Source organism: Solanum stenotomum, chromosome 4 (assembly GCF_019186545.1).
Source record: "Solanum stenotomum isolate F172 chromosome 4, ASM1918654v1, whole genome shotgun sequence".
Lineage (NCBI taxonomy): Eukaryota > Viridiplantae > Streptophyta > Magnoliopsida > Solanales > Solanaceae > Solanum > Solanum stenotomum.
This window is the reverse complement of record NC_064285.1, coordinates 8,069,687-8,093,122: the sequence shown is the minus strand read 5'-3', so window position 1 is coordinate 8,093,122 and position 23,436 is coordinate 8,069,687. Positions and strand designations below refer to the sequence as shown.

Here is a 23,436-nt window from a genome sequence, read left to right as displayed (position 1 = left end):
TTCTTTAAAGTTTTCAAAAAGTCTTTACCAAATGTTTTAACTTTGTTTTAAGATTTAAAGTTCAAGTTGAGTAAAGGTTAAAGAGTAAAGTTTGAAGTTCATTTCTTCAGAAGTATATGGGGATTATGCATTCCCAAAGGGTTTAAAATGTTTTCCCATTTAAACAAGAAAGGAAACCTCGATTTCCAAAGAGCATTCGGGCTAGTTTTCAGAAAAGAGTAATCGCTTTCTTATTGAAGCAAGAGAGGAAACTTTGATTTCCCAAATAGCCTTTGAGCTAAGTTTTTGAGCACTAATCTCAAATAACACAAAGAAGTATGTTTTAAACATAAGAGCTAATATCATTTTTTAGGAGTAGTATTGAGCACCGATATGAGGGAAAGTTCAGACAACTCACATCCCCCATAAACCATGTAGTTATCATGGGTAGAAAAGGGTCATACTTTTTAGATGATTCATTTAGTGATTTTTAGCATAGACTAGTGGATCCACTTAGTAGTTCAGGTTCTATACCCCCGACAAGGTATAGGACGGCCGTGGCAGCGTGAGGCAAAACGTTGTATCATTACAATAGCTTTTACATGATAGTTGTCGGTTAGAGAAACTCTCACAAAAGTAATTATATTCGTATATACATAGTTTATTGTATTTTTACATACATTTTAGAGTTATATGTGTCTTTGCATACACACACAGTCAACATCATGTTTTAAATAACTTTTCTTTATATTGCACTTGTTTTAAACTGCTTTATATTGAAATGAGTTTAGTTATGTTGAGTTGAGCTGAGCAAGGTAAGTTCTTCACATTCTTTTCAAGCCTATGTTGTGTTTAGCATTTCAACTTGTATACTTGTACATTCAATGTACTGATGTCAGTTGGCCTGCATCTTATTATGATGCAAACACAGTAACTAGGATCGACATCCAACGCATCGTTGATCCAGTGAGCACTCCAGAGTCAGTTGGTGAGCCTCATTGCATTCCGGAGGACTCCTTTTATTGCTTTCAGTTACTTTGTTAGTTCATTAGGATGTCGTGGGGTTTGTCCCGACATCCATCTCAGTTATTTTAGAAGCTTCATAGACAGTCAGATGTTAGTTCTTTAGTCTTTCATTGTCATTTCATATGTTAAGACTTGAGTTGTCATTTTGGCTAAGTTGAATGTTTGAGTTTTAAGCATTCTCAGTATTTTATTATTCAAGTGAGTATAGTGCTTTTGATCATTCTAAATATGCATGGAGTCTTCCGCTGAGTTAAGTAAGCCAGACCAAGGGTTCGCTTGGGGCCAGCAATGGTTCTCGAGTGCCAGCCATATCCGGGGTGTGGGCTCGGAGAGTGACAATAAAGGTATACAATATTGAACAATAAAATAGCTCACTCGCGTTCTAAAATATTATGTCCAATGATTATATTCCATATGGAGTATCATTAGATGTGTAAGCTAATATTCTTCTCAAACGCATCCTCGGAGCCGGTCATTCTATCAAATTAATAAACTCGAGAATTTGTCCTCCTTTTGTTCTGCCACGTGCTCAAATTGTTTTTTTTTCGATACACAAATGTTTCAGTTTGCTATGCAAGCTAAAGATTGTCATTGGTAGTTGAAACAAAACTACCCGTTAAGTGAAAAATACTTGTAATGATGTGAAGCTTTTTCAAAAAAAATTGTATAAGCTTAATTAGTCCAAAATTGATGGTATCAAACTATATTAGTAATATTTTTGAATTGATTTAGCCTATCAACTTCTTAATTAAGTTTTATAAACATGGATTTACTTATTATTTTGTACACTTACATAACACAAGATGAATGTGAGCTGTATCATTTCAAATTTTCTCACTCTTAAATTTGCTTAAAGTAATGGCAGAGTCAGGATTTTCATTAAGAGTGTTCATACTTCAGAACAAATAAAAAAATAAACTTTGTTGGTCAGATTTGATAAAAAAAAATGAAACTAAATGTCATTTATGTTCTCTTTTTTTTAACTTGAAAAAATAGAACTAAAAACATTAAATAAAATGCCTTAATCTGGTCTCAAACCCCAAGCCTCTTAGGTAAATTTGAACGGTCTTAACCACTAGGCTATCTTTGTTTACCATGTCAAGTGTGTTCAATAATTAATTATATCCAAAAAATCAATATTCAACATGTTACGTATATAATCATAAAAAAATTTCGATGAAGATTATTCATCTTATCACCCTTAGCTAAATGTATCTCCGCCCCACCTAAAGTTTGCCCAAGTTATAGCAACTAACTGATGGAATTGTTTCAAGTGACCCTTGCTTTTGCTAGTTTGTTTGAGAACATATGGTTCCACATATCGTGGCATTTCAACGAAAGGAGGCCATGTTCTTGGTCCACATCACGGGATATTTCAACAAAGGCGGCCATGTTCTTGGTCCACATCACGGGATATTTCAACAAAGGCGGCCATCATATTCCGTTTTAACTTTGACACCAAATTTAAATAATAAAAATAACTTTTAAATTAAAAATTTGTCTAATATATATAAAAATATTTTTTTAATCTTATAATTTAATACTATCATGAATTTTTTTTTTAAAAAAAATTATTAAAAAGAAATTGTTCCAATTGTGTTTGCCTAAAAGAGGGTGTAGTCAATCTCTTGTCACATCTAACAAGTGGGGGTAAAAGTTACCCCTCCGTCTCGCGTTATTTATCTACTTGGTTTTTTACTCCTCTTAAAAATTTATAAATAAAAAGAATATTTTTATCTTTTATCAAATTTTTAGTTTAATCTATATGTGTGCGCTTTAAGGGGAAATAATTAAAAAATAAAATTAATTTTGTAATTTAATAATTTGAAATGAATCTTTTTAAAATGTGGACATAAATAATAGACAAGTTGGAGGGATAATTGAGGATCCGGCTCCTCTCAATTTCCTTTGTTTCCATTTTCCCCAAGTTCTAATTTTGATTAATGACATATGGCATAAGTTAGATTTAATGATTAAGATTTAATTAATTAAAATATATTTCTAACCATGGTTTAGATAATAAGAATGTTCATACAAGTAAAATAAATAAATCTTGCTGGTCAGATTTGACAAAAAATGGAACTAAACGTCACTTATGTTCTCTTTTTTAAATTAAAAAAACAGAACTAATTTTTTTAAAAATAAAATGTCTTAGTCTGGGCTCAAACCTAAGCATCTAAGGCAAATTTAAACCGTCTTAACCTTTCTTTACCATATCAAGTCATGTCTTCAACAATTAGTTATATCCAAAAATATTACTTCTTCCGTCCTATTTTATGTGAGGTAGTTTGACTCGACACGAAATTTAAGAAAGAAAGTAAGACTTTAAAATTTGTGATCCAAAATGAATGATAGAAATTTATATGGTTGTAAATCATTTCATTGAAAATAAAATAGATATTTTATAATTAAATTATTATTTAATATAAAAATATGTCATTTTTTTTAAACAAATAAAAAAAAAATAAGTCATATAAATTAAGATAAGTATAATGTTTAACAACTAACTGATGGCTAAGTGTAGCTCCGCACTTGCCTAAAGTTTGTCCAAGTTATAGCAACCAACTGATGGAGTTGTTTCAAGTGACAGAGGGTCCACACATCGTGGAATTTCAACGAAAGGAGGCCAAGTTGTTGTGTGGATATTTCAACAAAGGCGGCCATAATATTCAGTTTTAATTTGTTTAGTAAGGGAAAAATGAAAAAATTAAATTAATTTTGTAGTTTAATAAATAATTTGGAATAGATATTTTAAATGTGGATAAATAATAGACAAGTTAGAGGGGTAATTGAGACTGTAGTTTATTTATTAGGAAGAAAAAAGGAAAAACGCGTGTAAGTTTAGAAGTTTTACATTTTGTTGACTTTATATATATAACTCTCTACATCAAACGATATAGTATTACATTTCTAACTCAATTTCACATAACTAGACTTAATTCTAAAAATGGAGCCATGGCAAGACCTTAGTGGAAAAGTAGTAATGGTGACGGGTGCGTCATCAGGAATCGGGCTAGAGTTCTGTATCAACTTAGCCAAAGCCGGTTGCAAAATCATTGCTGCTGCTCGTCGTGTTGACAGACTGAAATCTCTCTGTGACCAAATTAATAGTAATTCAAACGGACCTCAACGTGCAATCGCTGTTGAGCTTGATGTCTCTGCTGATAGTACTACCATTGAGTCTGCTGTTCAAATAGCTTGGGATGCATTTGGACGTATTGATGTCTTGATTAACAACGCTGGTGTTAGAGGTACTTGAATATTCAAAAATTGTATGTTCTGTACTATTAATAATAGTAATTGTGTCACGTATGAAATAATTTAATGTTATTGTTGTATAGGGAGTGTGAGCTCTTCAGTGGAAATGACAGAGGAGGAATGGAACAATACATATAACACAAATCTAAGAGGGGCATGGATGGTTTCGAAATATGTTTGTAAGCATATGATCGATGCTAAACAGGGCGGAGGATCTGTTATTAATATCACTTCAATGGCGGGTTTAAATCGTATAGCAGTACCGGGTACTATTGCTTATGGTACTTCAAAGATGGCTCTAGACATGGTCACTAAGGTAGGTTCATTCAATTGAACAAATGAATTGTTATTTATGATAAATTAATTGATTGATTACATTTTAAATGACAGATTATGGCGATTGAATTGGGTGGAGAGAATATCAGAGTGAACTCGATATCACCAGGAGTTGTCAAATCAGAGATAACAGAGGACCTTGTTAAAAATAAATGGTTCCATAAGTTCCTTTTGAGAACTCTTCCTCTGAAATATCTTGGAACTACTGATCCGGCTTTAACATCACTTATTCGATACTTAATGCATGATTCTTCCGAATATATAACAGGCAATGTTTTCATCGTCGATGCTGGTGCTACCTTACCGGGTGTTCCTATTTTCTCATCGCTCTAGCAAGAACTTAGCTCATCAAGTTCAACAAGAAATGGAGAAATACTGTAATAATGTTGGTTTTTTTCCTTTATTGTATGTTGAATTCTCGAAGCAATAGAAAATGTTTCTTAATACTTAGCCCAATGTTGGAGTGTTTGCGATTTGATCTGGGTCAGTTTTTAGTTGAAATTAAAATTTAATTAATCGTAAATTATTAAGATCAAACAAATTTAGTCAGTTTTAAAATTATTAAAAGCATTTCAATTTTAGTAGATTTTTAAATTATTAAAAATCAAACTAAATCAGACATAATAGACATTAATTGATTTGTTCGATTTTTAATTATAAATAAATATATACCCTTTACATAGTTTTCTACTTAGTACTTACATTAAACAAACAAATAAAGTGATAAGATTTTTATTAAGTAAATGTAACATCATTCATTAAAATATATTTATAACGAGTCAAATATATTTCACTAATAAGAATTGGAGGCTTACAATATGAATGCATTGACTATATGATAATTTTTGTATGCACCATTTATTAGACAATAAAGATAGACTTAAGTCATCTGTTGCCCTTTAAAGCTACATGTATAATTCACTCAGACACTTTAACAGACATTGTTTCCTATTAGGCACTCCAATCTTAAAAAATAAATATTTATTGAACATTTTTCTGACACTTAGTTTAATGAGACAGTGTGTGTAATACACATGCATATGAGGTGGCAAAAATGACAAATCAAATGAAGACACATGGCATTTTAATTTAAAATAATTATAAAAATAAATTTTGATTATAATAAAATCCTAAAAGAAAATACTTTAAACTAAAAAAAATAAAAATTATACACCCCCTAACCCCACCCCCGCACCCCACCCACCTCAAACCTCTTCATTTCTTCTATTTCCCTAACAGAACTACCTTGTCCACCATTGTTAACCTCCATTTAGAANAACCCGAAAAACTGAAAAACCCGAAAAAACTCGAAAAAATCCGAGGTTGAAAAACCCGAGTTTTATTGGTTTGGTTTGGTTCATAAATTTAAAAATCCGACACAAATGGTTTGGTTTGATATTTGAAAAACCCGAACCAACCCGGCCATGTACACCCCTAGTTGCAGTAGGTGTGTGGTTTTAAAAGAGAGGAAGAAGAAAAAGATTGTTATTTTTTTAAAAAAAGTAATGAGAAATAAAAAGAAAATATTGAAAAGGAAAAGGAAAAATGTTAAAATATTGATTTCACGCGCTTACCAAGATGTGAATTACACTTTTTGTGTCACATCTGCAAAAGTGTCTAAATGGTTCAAATTCGAGAGGGTAGAGGTGTTCAATAGATACTAGCCCTAGTTAAGGTGTCTAAGTGAATTATGCAAACAACTTTAAGGGATCGCAAGTGACTTAAGCCATAAAGATATATACACCACTTTTTCAACAATCTAAAGGGTATATCTATCTCTTTATCCTTGTAAAAATGATATATACAATTTGTCAATCTAAAATCAAATCCAATCAAATTCGAAAAAAAAGTATCTAATCTAATGAACTTTTGTCATGACCCAAATTTGAGATCTAGAGCGCGACAGGACACCTAATAATTAAACTACCCCCATAATGCCAGGACTTTCATAATAAAAAATGTCAACAGTTATAATAGAAAAATAATTATGAGGCCAGCAGGGGTGTTAATGGTTATAATAGAACATGCAATCTCAAGAAATTTTTACAATATTACTCCCTCCGTCCCTTTTTAGTTGTCCACTTTAGAAATGACACACAGATTAAGGCAACAATGATTAGCACAGTGAAGTTACAATTTTACCCTTATGACAACTTTTCACTTCAAAATTACAACCACTTTTTTGAATTCAAGTGAAATAAATTGAAGGGAAACAACATACACTTTTACAATTTTCAAGAAGTGTAAATAAGGGTATAATAGGAAAAAATTTGTTGTCCTTTCTTGATTTGTCAAAATGGACAACTAAATAGGGACAACTAAAAAAGGAAATATGGACAACTAAATAGGGACGGAGGGAGTACTAGACTAAACTTTTAACTTTTGTTAATAACAGGTCTCAATACTGGTATATATATATTTATTAAATCAAAATTTGATCTCTATATACAATGTAATTTTCTGATGAAGGAGTATCACTTGACACTCCTTGATCAAGGGGGATCCATTCCTGCTAAACAACATAGATTGAACAGACCAATAATAAAACTTGATTTTTTACATTACTACATAAATATTATTTTCTAATAATGTATTTTATACTCGGATGAATTATTGATATTTCTCTACTATTATTATAGAAATATTTACTAGCTAGGCTGGCTGACTGACTTGACTTGTCGACTACCAAAAACAGGACAAGAATTTTAGATCTGTCTAGTAGTGGTTACTGGTTAGCCATTATTCTCTAGTCTCTACAAATACTTTAAAGTTTCTGCATCAATTCAGTACTACTTACAAATTAATTTAATACTCCTAATGGAGCCGTGGCACGACTTTAGTGGAAAAATAGTGATGGTGACCGGTGCGTCATCAGGAATCGGGCTAGAGTTCTGTCTCGACTTGGCCAAAGCCGGTTGTAGCATCATTGCTGCTGCTCGTCGTGTTGACAGACTGAAATCTCTATGCGATGAGATTAATTCAAAAGGCCACGGACGTGCATTTGCCCTCGAACTTGACGTTGCTGCTGATGGTGCTACAATTGAGTCAGCTGTACAAATAGCTTGGGATGCCTTTGGGCATATCGATGTCTTGATTAACAACGCTGGCATTAGAGGTACTTGATCAGTATTTTTTTTTTTATAAATTACTAGTAACTATGTCACGTAAAATGAGAAAAAAACGAATTAATTTATAGGTAGTGTGAGCTCTTCATTGGAATTAACGGAGGAAGAGTGGGAGCATACTTTAAACACAAATCTAAAAGGGGCATGGTTGGTGTCAAAATGTGTTTGTAGACGAATGCGCGATGCTAAACAGGACGGAGGATCTGTTATTAATATCTCTTCAGCTGCAGCTCTGAATCGGGCAGTATACAAAGGGAGTCTTGCTTACTCTTCTTCAAAGATGGCTCTTGACATGGTCACTAAGGTAGGGAGCCTCTACTTAAAATTATACTTCGCAAATGGAATAAAAATATTTTTTATTCATATAATTTAGGTGAAACTATCTTATTAAACATATACATCCTTACTCTATATACTATATATTAATTCTACCTATGCTTTCAAATAATTATGTATATTATCACTAATTAAGAGCTTTCTATCATATATTGGGAAAGATATACTTAAATTCATGTATGTTTGCTACCAGATACACTAAAAAATAGATGGAGAGAGAAGCGAGTGAGATCGTCATGTGTCATGTATCCCAGATACATGCGAATCACACCAAACATATATTTGGTGTGATTTGCATGTATTTGGAATACCAGATACATAGGAGAGTGGCGAGTGAAATTTTGTAATGTATCCCCGATACATGCAAATCAATTTGAATACAATGTATCTAAATTTTGACCACATGTATCTCAAGATATATATATTTGGATGCACCAAAATTTGATTAGATCCGTAATATTACAAACTGGAGTGTATCTATGTAATTAACTTCTAAACTAATGGAAATTCTATAAATCTCCCTATAATCTAATGATGAATTGCAGATAATGGCTATTGAGTTGGGAGTAGATAAGATCAGGGTAAACTCAATATCTCCAGGATTTTTCAAGTCTGAGATAACAGAGGGGCTTTTTAAACTCAAAGGGTTCTATAAGTTCCTTTTGAAGACTGTTCCTCTGAGATTTATTGGAACGACAGATCTGGGTTTAACATCACTGGTTCGATACCTAATCCATGATTCTTCCAAATATGTAACGGGAAATGTTTTCATTGTCGATGGTGGATCAACCGTAGTAGGTGTTCCCATCTTCTCATCCTTGTAGAATTTGAACAAGGCATCAAGTTCAAATTATAGATTCACACCTACTATTTATTGTAATTTTAATGAATTTAATCATATAAATTTATGTTTTACGTCAAAATTTTGAATTCAAATGAATCTGCAACTAAATAATATAATTTGTCCGGTTACATCTATAGAATCGAGAATCTAGTATTTATCACCTTCAATGGATCATCCTTGAATTATGATGTATCTTTCATACTGTATTATTTTGTGGACGAAGTCACGATAACAAAAATAACTTTTCGTGACAATAAATATACACATTAACAAAAATGTTAAATGTTTTTATCAATTTTAGTTAATTGTTATTCGATTCAATGCCGCTATAGGCTTCAATGGTTATTACGTACAAAGAGTGCCAAAATGAAATTATCACTAGTAATTGTCTCTAAAAAGTATATATTTTTAGCAGCAATTAAGTTATTACCGTTAATTAATTATTGCTAAAGATCTTTTTTATTTAATGAGTTTAGATAAATATATTATTTAGTCACTTCGTGTATCATTTTACTTGTATATACATTATTTTTTTCGACAATAATTGGACACCTTGACGCTGAGTGTATATAGTGAGGCACTTTGAATAGGCAAGAGTGTAGTGAGCCAGAATTTTTAATTGTAGAATATATGTGAGCTATTTTTGTAATAGTAGAGGTATATGTGAGCTATTTTTATAACTATAGAGGTAATGTGATCCACTTTTATAACAGTAAGTGTATATGTGTATCATTTTTATAACGAGAGGTATATCAATTTTAAATTATAAAATTGAAGAATATATTAGATTGTTTTTCCTTTATATATTGAAACACAATTTTCATTGACTACACATGAGCCTATACCGAGAATTATAGGTACTAAGAAAGAGACAATCAAATTAAAGTGGAGAAGGGAATAGCAATTATAGTATCATTGGAAAAAAAGAAGAAGACATTTATGAAAATATCTCTACTGATGAATCATTTTAATAGTAGGGGTGTTGTTGAGCCACGAGGCACGACGGAAACAAATTATCTCCATATAGCTTCGGTTGAGTATGCAAATAAAAGTCTTTGTGTTGCACTAGTTGAAAAGAAAAAAAAAACATATTTTTAATGAGAGGAGAACTTTTGACAAAATCGTAGTAAAAATTTTAACCATAGCAACGTGATAGACTGAAATTTCAAATGAACTTGCACAAGATCTAATTTCCAATGATCACAACTCCTAAAATGTATGGTGAATTAAAATCCTTGGTCTAACTTTCAATGATTCAAACTTTCCTTCATTAAATTTGAACTTTTCTACATAATTTTATGGACCCATTCCTAAAGAAAAATAGAATATTCTTTATATTTATCATAAATATACCATTTAACTTGATCTCAACTTATATTTATATTCTATAATTTTGGTGTGGACAAATAAACACTTAAATTTGTATAAATTGAACAAATAGACACATTTGTCCTATGTGATATTCTACATGAAAATTTTGTGTATCCTACGTGATGTGACATGTGTTTTATGTCACGCAATGTATGTATGTATCTATTTGTTCCATTTTATATAGATTTAAGTGATACTTATGCACACCTAAAATTTAAAGGCATAAATGTCAATTAAAGTCAAATAAAATGACATATTTATATATTATGTCTGGTTTATAAGTCTTAACTTTGAAATTTCAAAAGAAAACTACAACACAGAAAAGTCTAATTCCAATTTTTGATGTTACTCTCTTTTAGTCACTCATAGAATCATAGTGGATCTCATTTATTATCCTCTACATGGACAGCTCCTCTTGAAAAGCAAGACGAGAGGGAGTTGCTCGGATGGTAAACATTTCTCACTTTCAATTCGAAGGTTGCGAGTTCAAGTCATCAAGGGAGCAAAAGGGGTGGGAGCTCCTAGGGAGGGTAAAATTTTTTAAAAAAAAAATCCTCTTGAAAAGCAAAAAAGATAAAGTCCTTGCACAAGTTTTGACCTAGAAATTTCAAACATAATATCTATTTCACCCTTAATATTTTCAATTATTCTTAAAATTTTATCTATAGTTTAATTAATATTATATTTTACTATATATTTTTATTTAAGTTTATTAATATATTAATTATAAAAATTCTTTTATGAATTTTATTACAAAATCTAACGCTAATTTTTATTATTGTTATTTTAACATTATAAACATTAAGTATTTATTTATATAGTGTGCGCATGAGTTAGTGTACTCTCTCTTATTATTGTCTACGTAGATAAATAAATTTTAATTGACATTACACAAATATTTTTAAAATTCATTTACAATATAAATAAATAATTTTTTAGAAATTTATTTATTCTAAAATATATTTCTACTTTTATAATATTTTGTATTACCCACATTGAATTATATGTTGATGAGGTAATGTCTTTCTGTTATTTTACTTGATATAAGAATTTCGATTATTATCAATAAAATAAATATTCTTATTTTGCTTATTTATTTTATTATAGAACATCATTAACTTATATATACAATTAATAGTTTTTTTCAAAACTTTTTTTCATAGTTGAGCAGGAATTTGAAATTTTTAAAAGCAATGTTTAAAGTTGTAAATGATGTCACCTGTTATTTAATTATAAGTGTTTTTATATATAATTTAAATTCATATTGCCTTACTGATTATTTCAAGGACAACAGAGAAAATATACCTTTTAACTTTGCGATTTAGGGTGAACGTATTTTTATTACAAAATGATGCATATATACTTTCATTGTCTAACAAATGATGCATATTTACTCTTTTCGTTAATAGACTAAATTCAAAAAATGAATTGTAAAACTGATTTTTTAATTTCAAATTGTCATATGACTTTATAAATTACTTCACTCATTTTTCTTCACCCCACTAAGTCTGATCCAATTTTATTTTTTTTTATAAATCAATTTCTCCTTTATTCAGGCCCGACTCAAATCCATTTATAACTGAGAGACTGAATCTTTTTATTTGGGTCAAACCTCACTACATCAAATATATCATTAGCGGCAATTAATTAACAATAATAGCTTAATTGTCGTTAAATATATATTTTTAACGGCAATTAGCACTCTTTATATATGTCCCTAAAGCCTTTAGCGATATTGGTTCTAATGACACTTAACTAATACTGGTAAATAATTTAGCACTCTTTATTAATGTCTATATCGATTGACGCTAAAAATTGGTTTTGTTGTAGTGACTGGAAGGGTAAAAAATACGTGAGATAATACCTTGTGACATTTTTTTAAATTAAAAAAAAAACTGTTTTTGAATTATTTTCTTTAATTCAGTTTATTAAACAAAAAAGATAAAATATGCCTCATTTGTTAGACAAATATGCACCACTTTTTAATGAGAGATATATTTGCTCTAAATTTTAAAGTTGAGATGGACAAATTCACTTGTTTGAAGAATTAAGTTGTTTGACTAAGTAAAAATTGGTTTTAATTGCAAGTAGATGGAGTTTTCTGTTGTTGGGAAGAAACTTAAAAAAAAAAGAAAATTATTTTTTCAAAACCAAACTATCCTTGCCATATTTACATATTTACTAATATATCTCTTACATGTATTTATTTTTGTGGTGAATTTTTATATGTAGTGATTTCATTTTTTGAATGATTTTTAAATTATTATGTTAATATATTATATCAATACTTAAACTTTTATTTATTTATCAATGTTTAATATTGATTGAAAATTTGAATATGCAAAATTAATTTGATAAAAAATATTAATTAAATTTTTATGTTCTTTACCTTCATTAAAAAAAAATGAATATGTACAATTAGTTTAATAAAAACAAAAAAATAATTAATAATTCTATAATAGATATCTAAAATAATTTATCTCTATAAAATGATTTTAATATTAATAGTTATTCTTTTTTCTTCGTAATTTGACTCTCAAATGCATTTTTTAAAAATGATTAGTCAAATACAATTTGTTTATCAAAAGCACTTTCAAATTAATTAGTCAAACACAAATTATTATTTTTTCAAAAGCATTTTCTTAAAAATATTATTTTTTTAAAGAAAATATTTCTTAAAATAAGCTATTTTTAACAGAAATGCAAGCTCTAAATTCAAAAAAGGCAACTATGAAAAAAGAATGGAAAAGTACATGGTTTCTAAAGTCATCGCAATCTTGGCATGGGAATTTCATATGAAAGCTACAACACACAAATAGTCTTATTTGGTTTACAAGTTGTACTTTTTACTCATTAAGCAAGTGCATATACCTTTACTACAATGTCAAGCAGCATGTGTTAATTGTATTATATCCACTCAAATAGTCTTATTTGGTTGGCTGTAGCCTATAGGCAAACCAAAGTCTTGAAAGTGCACGGGTGTATTGAAAGTGATTTAGAACCAAATCAAGTTGGAAGCTAGATAGGACTAGTTGTCAATAGAACCAAATCTAGGAATTAACCTCTTAATCCATCCCCTCAGAGTAATAACTCTCTTACCCAACAAACTAAGCAATAACTTTATTGCTCACTAAACCAATTAACTCTAGCTAAGCTTCAGAATTGTCAACAAGTATTGAAACAGATCTAATTCCTTTATAACTTAGGAATAGATCTTACAAGAATAAGCACTGAAATATAAACCCTAACAACAACGAAGAATGATGATAACTCAATCAGGTAAGGCTGAAAACATGTCATTAGTTGGTAAGGCCTTAAAACGCGTCACTAGTTAGTAAGACTTGCTTACTTATATACCCAACATCTCTCCTGTGTTTTGCCGACGTGAGACTTCTTATTTTAAGTTGGGGTGACACATACACCCTCTCTATGGACTCAGCATTTTCGCTGAAGTTTTCCCATCTACATGATATTTGCCTAGGCTTAGTACTACTGATGTTTGCTTCGCCTTATCAAGATTTATCTTAACTTAGTTGAACTTTGGCCCATGGGCGTAGCTATAGCTACCTAGGGTGTTCAGGAGTGGCTCAGATACCATTCGTAACAACCCAACCCTCTAGTAGTGATATTGTCCGCTATGGGCTTAATCCCGCACAACCTTATAAAAACGATCACTAGTTGATAAGACTTGCTTACTAATTATATATCCAAACATCTCTCTTATATTTTATCGATGTAAGACTTCTTATCTTAATTTGGGGTGTCACATGTTCAAGCTTTTTTCTCAATTCGAGTTATCATTTGTTATTTTTATACTCCATTAGATAATAATAAATGTGATAGAAATAATAATGAAAATATTAAACAATGAATTTTTGAACTATATATCTCTATTAATTAATTGGAAGAGTATATTATTAAAAAGGGTAAATTGGTCGTATAGTATATTTTAATTTTAACATTAGCATAAACAGGTAATTAAAACGATAGTTGCGCAAATATTAAAATAAGGGAGATAAATATAATATCGTATATCGCAATAATGATAATATGACAAAAGAGGTAAATGATGAATTATGTATTCGATAAAATATGTTCGAGTCTAATTTTCAACGGTTCAAATCATTTGGCATTCTATAAAATTATGATGAATTATGTATTCGATAAATTTGGCATTCTATAAAATCGGTCATATATATAACTTTTTTTATTATTATTTTTCATTCAATGTTTGATATTATCAAGCTACCTTGACCATCTTCCGAAGTTCTAAATAATTTACTGATCAAAGGCAGTAAAGGCGGACTGCTCTACATTCAGCCACACCACAGTGACCCGAAGCGATCATTAAAACCTGATTAAATTAGGATATAATTTAATTCTTAAATAATTAAACTTACAGTTTTTTTATAAATTGATTATGACTTAAATAAACTTATTGAGATTGTCTATCCATGCACCCGCTAGGGGTGTACATGACCGGGTTGGTTCAGATTTTTCAAATATCAAACTAAATAATTTGTGTAAAAATATTTAATTTACAAACCAAAACAAACTAATAAAATTCGAATTTTTTTGGGTTTTTCAAATACCAAACCAAACCATTGTGTCGAATATTTAAATTTATAAAGCAAACCAAACTAATAAACCTCGGATTTTTTTTTCCAGATTTTTGAATTTTTTCGGTAAAGTTTGCATACAAACATATAATTAACTTGTGCTCTAAATATTTCTTTAGTCCAACCAAAATACAATTATCTAAGGTGTTTCTTAAGAAAATAACACAAAATATGAGATGAGTACTGATGACACTAAAATATTCAATACAAAATAATAATGAAATCATCATATAAAATAAATATTGCAAAGTCATAATGAAAATGATCATAATTTAAAAGTACTAAAAATCATGCTAAAATAGGTTTAATAAGTATTAGTTACATTACTAAATATTTAAGGAAAATTAAAAAAATTAGATTATGTATTTAATTGTCTAAACCAATGTATTTTAATTGTCTAAACTAATGTTGAATTGATTTTCTTTTTACATTAGTATTAATTTGATTTTGATTTAAGTTTTATTATAATTATCAACATCTATTAACTATAATCTTTATTGGATCATTCCGAATTCTAAGTTTTAAACTTGAAATAATATATTAAAAGATAAAAACTATGAAATAGTATAAGAAATATTTTAAAATTATATCGAAGTAAATATTTTTGGGAAAATTGTATATAATAGCAAACTATTAATTCAAATTAAATGTTATAAATATAGTTTGATTTAATTGTACCTCATAGAAAACTGTTGCTATTTCACCTTTCTCCTGGTGAATCTCGCTAGCCACTTTCGTTCTCTCCCTCGCCTCTCTCGTTTTTTATACAAACGCTAGTGTATAAAGTGCGTTTGTGTTTGTATAAAACGAGAGAAAATTGTATATATATATATTTTCGTTTCCCTCTCTCTCCTCTCCCAGATCTCACTCGCCACTCTCCCAGATCTCGCTCTCTCACTCACCTCTCTCACTTTAAACAAAAAACGCAAATTGTATAAAATGCGTTTGTGTTTGTATAAAGCGAGAGAAAATTGTATATATACATATATTTTCGTTCCCCTCTCTCCCCTCTCCAAGATCTCGCTCGCCATTCTCCCAGATCTCGCTCGCCATTCTCCCAGATCTCGCTCGCCACTCTCCCAGATCTCGCTCGCTCACTCGCCTCTCTCACTTTATACAATTGATCTTTTTGTATATGTATACCAAAGCAGATTATACAACTGCTTTCTTTTGTATATGTATAGCGAAATATACATATTTATGTTTGCTATGGAGCGCAATTATGCAAACTTTGTTATAACATACAAATATGAATTTTGTGTTTGCTATATGTGAAGGTTGCTCAATATTTTTATGTATAAAATAAAATTTTAAAATTACATATATAATGTCGAATTGGTTTGGTCTCGGGTTGGTTGTTTTTAGTTAAATCCAAACTAACCCAAATATAGTCGGATTTTTTTTCTAATACCAAACCAAGTCAATCTAAACCACTAGTCAAATTTTTTTTTCTGATTTGACTTGCAGTTTGATTCGGTTTTATACACCCCTATCACCCGCCAAGCATATATGACCACTCTTGTTGAATATAGTCTATATAATATAATGATATTAGTTTGGTTAAGATCTAATTGTGTTACTTTCTTAAATAATATAGTCGTCTCACTTGTTAATTTTGTGAATTTGACTACCAATAAAGTTGATCAGACCATCACTTCCACTGTCAATTTAATAACTCAATTCATAAGTTGAGTTGAAAAACTAACTCAGTCCTTGACGGGCCTATGCTCATATCTGAAAGAGGTTCACCTATATATATATACTAGTTACAGTTGCCCGTGCTAGCACGGGCCTAACATATATTTTTATTTTTTTTATTTTAATTTATGTGACATTAATAAAATTTGAACGGTCAAACAATTTTTTTGTATGTTCTTTAAATTTTAAGTTATTGATTATTGTGGTTAATAATACTTTATATGTAATTTTCAATATTCTCTTTGTCCCAATTTATGTGTCATTGATAGAATTTCGAAAGTCAAGCAAATTTTGTATATGTCTTTTAGATTTTGAAGTTATTTAATTATTATGAGTTATAGTACATTTTACGTATATGTTACTTTTTCTATCCCAAACTATGTGACATTTTTGAGAGTTGATTAAATTTTTTGTATGTCCGTTAAATTTTGAAGTTGCTAATTATTGTGTGATTTGTAGTACGTTTCATGTTATTTCAAATAATATATGTTATTTCCTCTATCCTAATTTATATGACACTAATAGATTTTGAGCTTCAACCAAATTTTATAGATGTCTTTATAATATTTTAGGGTTTAATTACCTCTTTTTGATTTTTAATCCATTAATATGCTTTCTTCACAATTATCAGTAGAGCTACCTTAAACGGTGATGTGGCGCTCTCTATGACCTTCATTGTCATTTTTCTTTTTTCTCCTTTTTTGAATTTTTCTCAATTATATTATTTTTAAAAGTTATTTTCATAACTCACACTTCTTCATCTTCATAAATTATACTTTTAATTAGTATTAATAATATTCATAGCTTTCAAACCTTTTATATTCATAACCCCAAAAAATACAATTTTACATTAAATTAAAATATTCAATGTCTTTCTTTCTTTGGAGAGAAATGAAAAATGTTTGCCTCAATATGCTTAAGATGCTAGAATTCTTAAAGTTCATTTTAAAGTTCATTTTAACTTTATGTATTCTTTTGTTGGAATAACTTTCTTTTTATTTTGTATGTAGTTTGTTGATGGTTTTTAAGAATTTTGTTTTTTTTTTTCCTTTTTGTTAATCTTATTAGAACTTTTGTTATATATGTTGTATGCTGTTTAATATATTGATAGATTTTTAGGATTTTTTTTTTATTTTTCTTTATGTTAATCTTATTTAAACTTTTATTGTATTAAGTAAAAAGTATTCTAATTAATTCTACTAAAGATTCACTAATTGAATGCTGAGAGAAATTAATTAATGTGAGAAAAGTACTGAAAGAAAGACTTAATCCTACTCCATCCGTCTAATAATTATTGTCTATTATACTATTTTGGAATATCCTACAATACTTGTGCACTTTATGAAATCAATGGATAGTTGACCCCTTATCATTATCTAAATTGCCAATTATTGTTGTATGATTTGTAATATCTTTTACGCAATTTTCAAATAATAAAGGTTATTTCTTCTTTCTCAATTTATGTGGTACTAATAAAATTTCGAGATTCAATCAATTTTTTTGTCTTTAAAATATTCTATTGCTAATTACTGTAAATTATTGTACTTTCCAAGTAATTTTCAAATAATATATATTATTCATTTGTCCAATTTATGTGTCACCGATAAAATTTGAAGAGTTAATCAGATCTTTTACATATTTTTATATCTTTTGAATATATAAGTAAATAATTATTGTGATTTATAATATTTTATACAATTATTTAAAAAAAATTAAACAACAAACAAAACGAATTCATCATAGGAAAATTACCAAAGCATCCTTCAATACATCAATAATGGGTCCCACTTTTTATTAAAAAAAAATATGCATATTGGGAGGATATTTTTTTCCAAAGTGGAAATAGAATAAGTATAAAGCATTAAAGTCTTTTAAAATTTTAAATTGTTAATTCTTATTGTATGATTTGTAATACTTTTACGCCATTTTCAAATAATAGAGGTCATTTCTTCTTTCTCAATTTATGTAGTACTAAAAAAAATTTGAGATTCAATCAATTTTTTTTGTCTTTGAAATATTTCTACCTGTTAATTACTGTAATTTATAGTACTTTCTAAGAAATTTTCAAATAATATATATTATTTCATTTGTCCCAATTTATGTGTCACCGGTAAAATTTGAAGAGTCAATCAGATCTTTTATATATTTTTATATCTTTTAAATATTTAAGTAATTAATTATCGTGATTCATAATATTTTATAGAATTATTTAGTATAGTAAAATAAATTTAAAAGAAACAAACAAAATGAATTCATCATAAGAAATTATCAAAGCATCCTTCAATACATCAATAATGGGTCCGACTTTTTGTTTTTAAGAAATTGCACATTCGAAGGATATTTTAGTCCAAAGTGGAAATATTGTGTAAAAAATGTGTATTTATTGTGATTTTGAATATTTTGTGGGGTAATAGGACGCATGCAAAGTTAAGGTGTCTTTTTGAAAATCTGGGACAACTTCAAGTATCACTTAATGTTTTTTTTCAAAATCTAATTTACTTTCGTAAACTATGTGTTAGATCAAAATCAGATTAACAAATTCAAATAGAATGAGTAATAAATAGCTCATACAATGACATATTTATTATTTAAAAGAAGTATTCCTTTTGGTTGAAAGCTAACAAGATAGTTACAATGTAACTAAATACTATAAAAATCTTTGCATTGTGGCTTATATATATATATATATATATATGGTGTTAAATTGTCCAATAATATAAATTTTAAAGGTACAACCATAAAAGAAGAATATACAACACTATCTAAGCACATATCATCCAACACTTGTCATGTGCTAAGTAGTAGATAGTCCCACTTATTATATATAGTAATATATATAGATGGGCCCAAACGAGGTAGTTAATTCATGGTGTTAAATTGTCCAATAATATAAATTTTAAAGGTACAACCATAAAAGAAGAATGTACAACACTATCTATGCACATATCATCCAACACTTGTCATGTACTAAGTAGTAGATATTCCCACTTATTATATATAGTAATATATATATATAGATGTGCCCAAATGAGGTAGGTAGTCAATGGTGTTAAATTGTCCAATAATATAAATTTTAAAGGTACGACCATAAAAGAAGAATGTACAACACTATCTAAGCACATATCATCCAACACTTGTCATGTGCTAAGTAGTAGATATTCCACTTATTATATATAGTAATATATATATATATATATATATATATAAATTTGTATACTTTATTGGTAATATTGTTGAAAGTGTTGAAGTTGTTACACTATTAAAAATTCATTATTTTCCCTCCGTGACTACTTTTATAGATATTTTGATTGAATTGACGAGAAAAAAAAGGAGTGGCTCAGATACCATTTGTAACAGCCCAACCCTCTAGTAGTGATATTGTCCGCTATGGGCTTAGGCCCGCACAACCTTATAAAAACGATCACTAGTTGATAAGACTTGCTTACTAATTATATATCCAACATCTCTCTTGTATTTTGTCGATGTAAGACTTCTTATCTTAAGTTGGGGTGTCACATGTTCAAGCTTTTTTCTCAATTCGAGTTATCATTTGTTATCTTTATAATACTCCATTAGATAATAATAAATGAGAGAAATAATAATGAAAATATTAAACCATGAATTTTTGAACTATATATCTCTATTAATTAATTGGAAGAGTATATTATTAAAAACGGTAAATTGGTCATATAGTATATTTTAATTTTAACATTAGCATAAACAGGTTAAAACGATAGTTGCGCAAACATTAAAATAAGAGAGATAAATATAATATCGTATATCACAATAATGATAATATGACAAGAGAGGTAAATGATGAATTATGTATTCGATAAAATATGTTCGAGTCTAATTTTCAACGGTTCAAATCATTTGGCATTAAATTTGGAGTTTTGTTCACAAAGATAGACTCATTCCTAAAGAAAATTAGGACGTTGTTTACATGAATTTTGCATTGTTTATATGACATACCATGGAAATTTCAAAAGAAAACAACAACACACAAAAGTCTATGTACAATTTGATGTATCATAGTGGATCTCTTGTATAAAGCAAAATCAGATAAAACAAAGAGCTTAGTCAAGAAGACAACTATGTGAAAGTAAAATAATGAAATAGTATTGTTTTCTCAAGTGCTTGTACGAGTGTTTATGTGGAAATATCAAATAAAAGCAATACCACACATAAATATGTCCTTTTCCTTTGAATTTTCATTGTAATGTTTACTCATTAAGTGAAAAATTGAACTTTTTACACAAAGTTATGAACCCATTCCTAAAGAATATTTAAGGTAGAATATATAAATGTGTCAGTTAACTTGACTTCAATTGATAGATACATCTTTCAACTTGGGGTGATCATAAGTAGACACTTAAATTTGTATAAAATTAAATAAGTAGACACACACGTCCTATATGACTTATTAATTACACGACATGTAGGATATGAATTGTCACATAGGATGACATATAAGACGCATGTGTCTACTTGTTCAATTTTATACAAGTTTAGATGTCTACTTGTTAACATTCAAAATTAGAGAATTTAAATATCTACCAAGTCAAGTTAAAAAACACTTTTATATATTATGCCAAAATTCTTGCCTTGGATAATCCTCTACATGGACAGCTCCTCTTAAAAATACAAAAGTAGATAAAACAAAGAGCGGAGTCAATAAAGGAAGCTTGCAAATGTTAAATGATTTCTCAAGTCCTTGCACGAGTTTTGACTTGAAAATTTCAAATGAAAAATACAAAGCACAATAATTGCTTTCACTTTGATGTTTACTCATTAACTGAACCGTGATCGTAACTTTACTCTAATTGTCAACCATCACGGGTTAGATATTTATTGAGTAGTTGATCTTTAACTTGATTTCATACATTTATGCCTTTTGATTTTTTTTTTTTTGATTTTTCATTCGGTGTTCGATATTCGTATTGGAGCCCGATTAAATCTTAACTTATGCCGGAAAGTCCCATATTGAGAGTAAAACGATCCCTAACAAAGGCGACTCCGTACCTAGGAGGACTCGAATCCGAGACCTATGGTTAAGGATGAGGGAGTACTTACCTCTAATTATTCGCTCCAACTTTGGATGAGCACAAGTAGACACTTTAACTTGTATAAACTTGAACAAGTAGAAACACGCGTTCTACGTGGCATAATACACATAAGAAGCCACATAGAACGTGAATTGTCTTGTAGAATATTATGTAAAATATATGTATCCATTTTATTCAACTTTATATAAATTTAAGTGCCTAGATTATGAAAGACTCAGTTTTTCCAGATACCCAACACCATTCAATTTCACTACCCAACATCATTCACTCATAAATTTTCTTAGGTTTGGATATTTTCATGTCTATTTACTCTAAAACCACCATCTCCCCATCCAACATAACGTAAACTAAAAACTTAAATCTGATAGAGATTTTTCAAATACATAAATGTGATTTTCAATTTTGCTTTATATATATTTATGTCCTCCAATTTTTTCTTTTTTCTTTTTTTTCATTTGAAGTTTGGTATCTATATTAAAGTCTGATTAAATCTAGATTTGCATCGGAAAGTCCTACATTGGAGGTAAAACGCTCCCTAATAAAGGTGACTCTGTATCCAAGAAGATTCGAACTCGAGACCTCTGATTAGGGATGAAGCGGTACTTATCTCTCGTTATACCCTCCAACTTTGGATGTGCACAAGAAAAGACTTAAACTTATATAAAATTGAACAAGCAAAGACACGCGTCCTACATTGCATAACACACATACAACGCCACATAGGACGGAAATTGTCACATAGGCCTAGATTATGCAAGATTCAGGTTTGGTGCTCATACCTTTCAAGAGTGGTTTCATAAGTACGAGAGCAACAAGAAAATGTATAGAAGTTTCAATACACCATAAATTTCAAATTTTGGTGGAAGATTGGTAGCAAATTAAAATAGCTAGTTAATGGTGTCACGTATGTTAAAATTTAGATAAAAATATCTGAAATTTATTTACACTAGCAATTCAACAAACTTCATATAAACTTTGCAACTTCATATGCAAATTTTTAGAATCGCTTCGGTCATATATATAACTTTTTATATTATTATTTTCCATTCAATGTTTGATATTCATATTGAAACCTAATTAAATTAGGATATAATTTAATTCTTAAATAATTAAACTTACAGTTTTTTTATAAATTGATTATGGCTTAAATAAATTTATTGAGATTGTCTATCCATGCACTTCCCATGCACCCGCTAGGGATGTACATGACTGAGTTGATTCAGATTTTTCAAATATCAAATCAAATCATTTGTGTAAAATTTTTTAATTTATAAACCAAACCAAACTAATAAAATTTGGATTTTTTCAGGTTTTTCAACCTCGGGTTGGTTCGGTTTTTCAAATACCAAACCAAACCATTGTGTTGAATTTTTAAATTTATAAATCAAACCAAACTAATAAACCTCAGATTTTTTTTTTCAGATTTTGGATTTTTCGGTAAAGTTTGCATACAAACATATAATTAACTTGTGCTCTAAATATTTCTTTAGTCCAACCAAAATACAATTATCTAAGGTGTTTCTTAAGAAAATAACACAAAATATGAGATGAGTACTGATGACACTAAAATATTCAATAAAAAATAATAATAAAATCATCATAAATAAATATTGCAAAGTCATAATGAAAATGATCATAATTTAAAAGTACTAAATCATGCTAAAATAAGTTTAATAAGTATTAGTTACATTACTAAATATTTAGTTAAAACCAAACCAATCCAAATATAGTCGGGTTTTTTTTTTTCAATACCAAACCAAGTCAAACCAAACCACTAG

At 29.0% G+C, this 23,436-nt stretch overlaps 2 protein-coding genes across 2 annotated transcripts; both read left to right on the top strand.

Annotated features, from left to right (window-relative positions):
- Window positions 1-3,840: 3,840 nt before the first annotated feature.
- Window positions 3,841-5,047, top strand: LOC125861739 (uncharacterized). Its single transcript, XM_049541599.1, has 3 exons — window positions 3,841-4,256; window positions 4,347-4,579; window positions 4,654-5,047. The coding sequence occupies exons 1-3, from the start codon at window positions 3,953-3,955 to the stop codon at window positions 4,930-4,932; spliced, it is 816 nt and encodes a 271-aa protein (XP_049397556.1). The 5' UTR covers window positions 3,841-3,952; the 3' UTR covers window positions 4,933-5,047.
- Window positions 5,048-7,333: 2,286 nt separating this feature from the next.
- Window positions 7,334-9,053, top strand: LOC125861741 (uncharacterized). Its single transcript, XM_049541602.1, has 3 exons — window positions 7,334-7,714; window positions 7,796-8,028; window positions 8,606-9,053. The coding sequence occupies exons 1-3, from the start codon at window positions 7,417-7,419 to the stop codon at window positions 8,882-8,884; spliced, it is 810 nt and encodes a 269-aa protein (XP_049397559.1). The 5' UTR covers window positions 7,334-7,416; the 3' UTR covers window positions 8,885-9,053.
- Window positions 9,054-23,436: the final 14,383 nt, after the last annotated feature.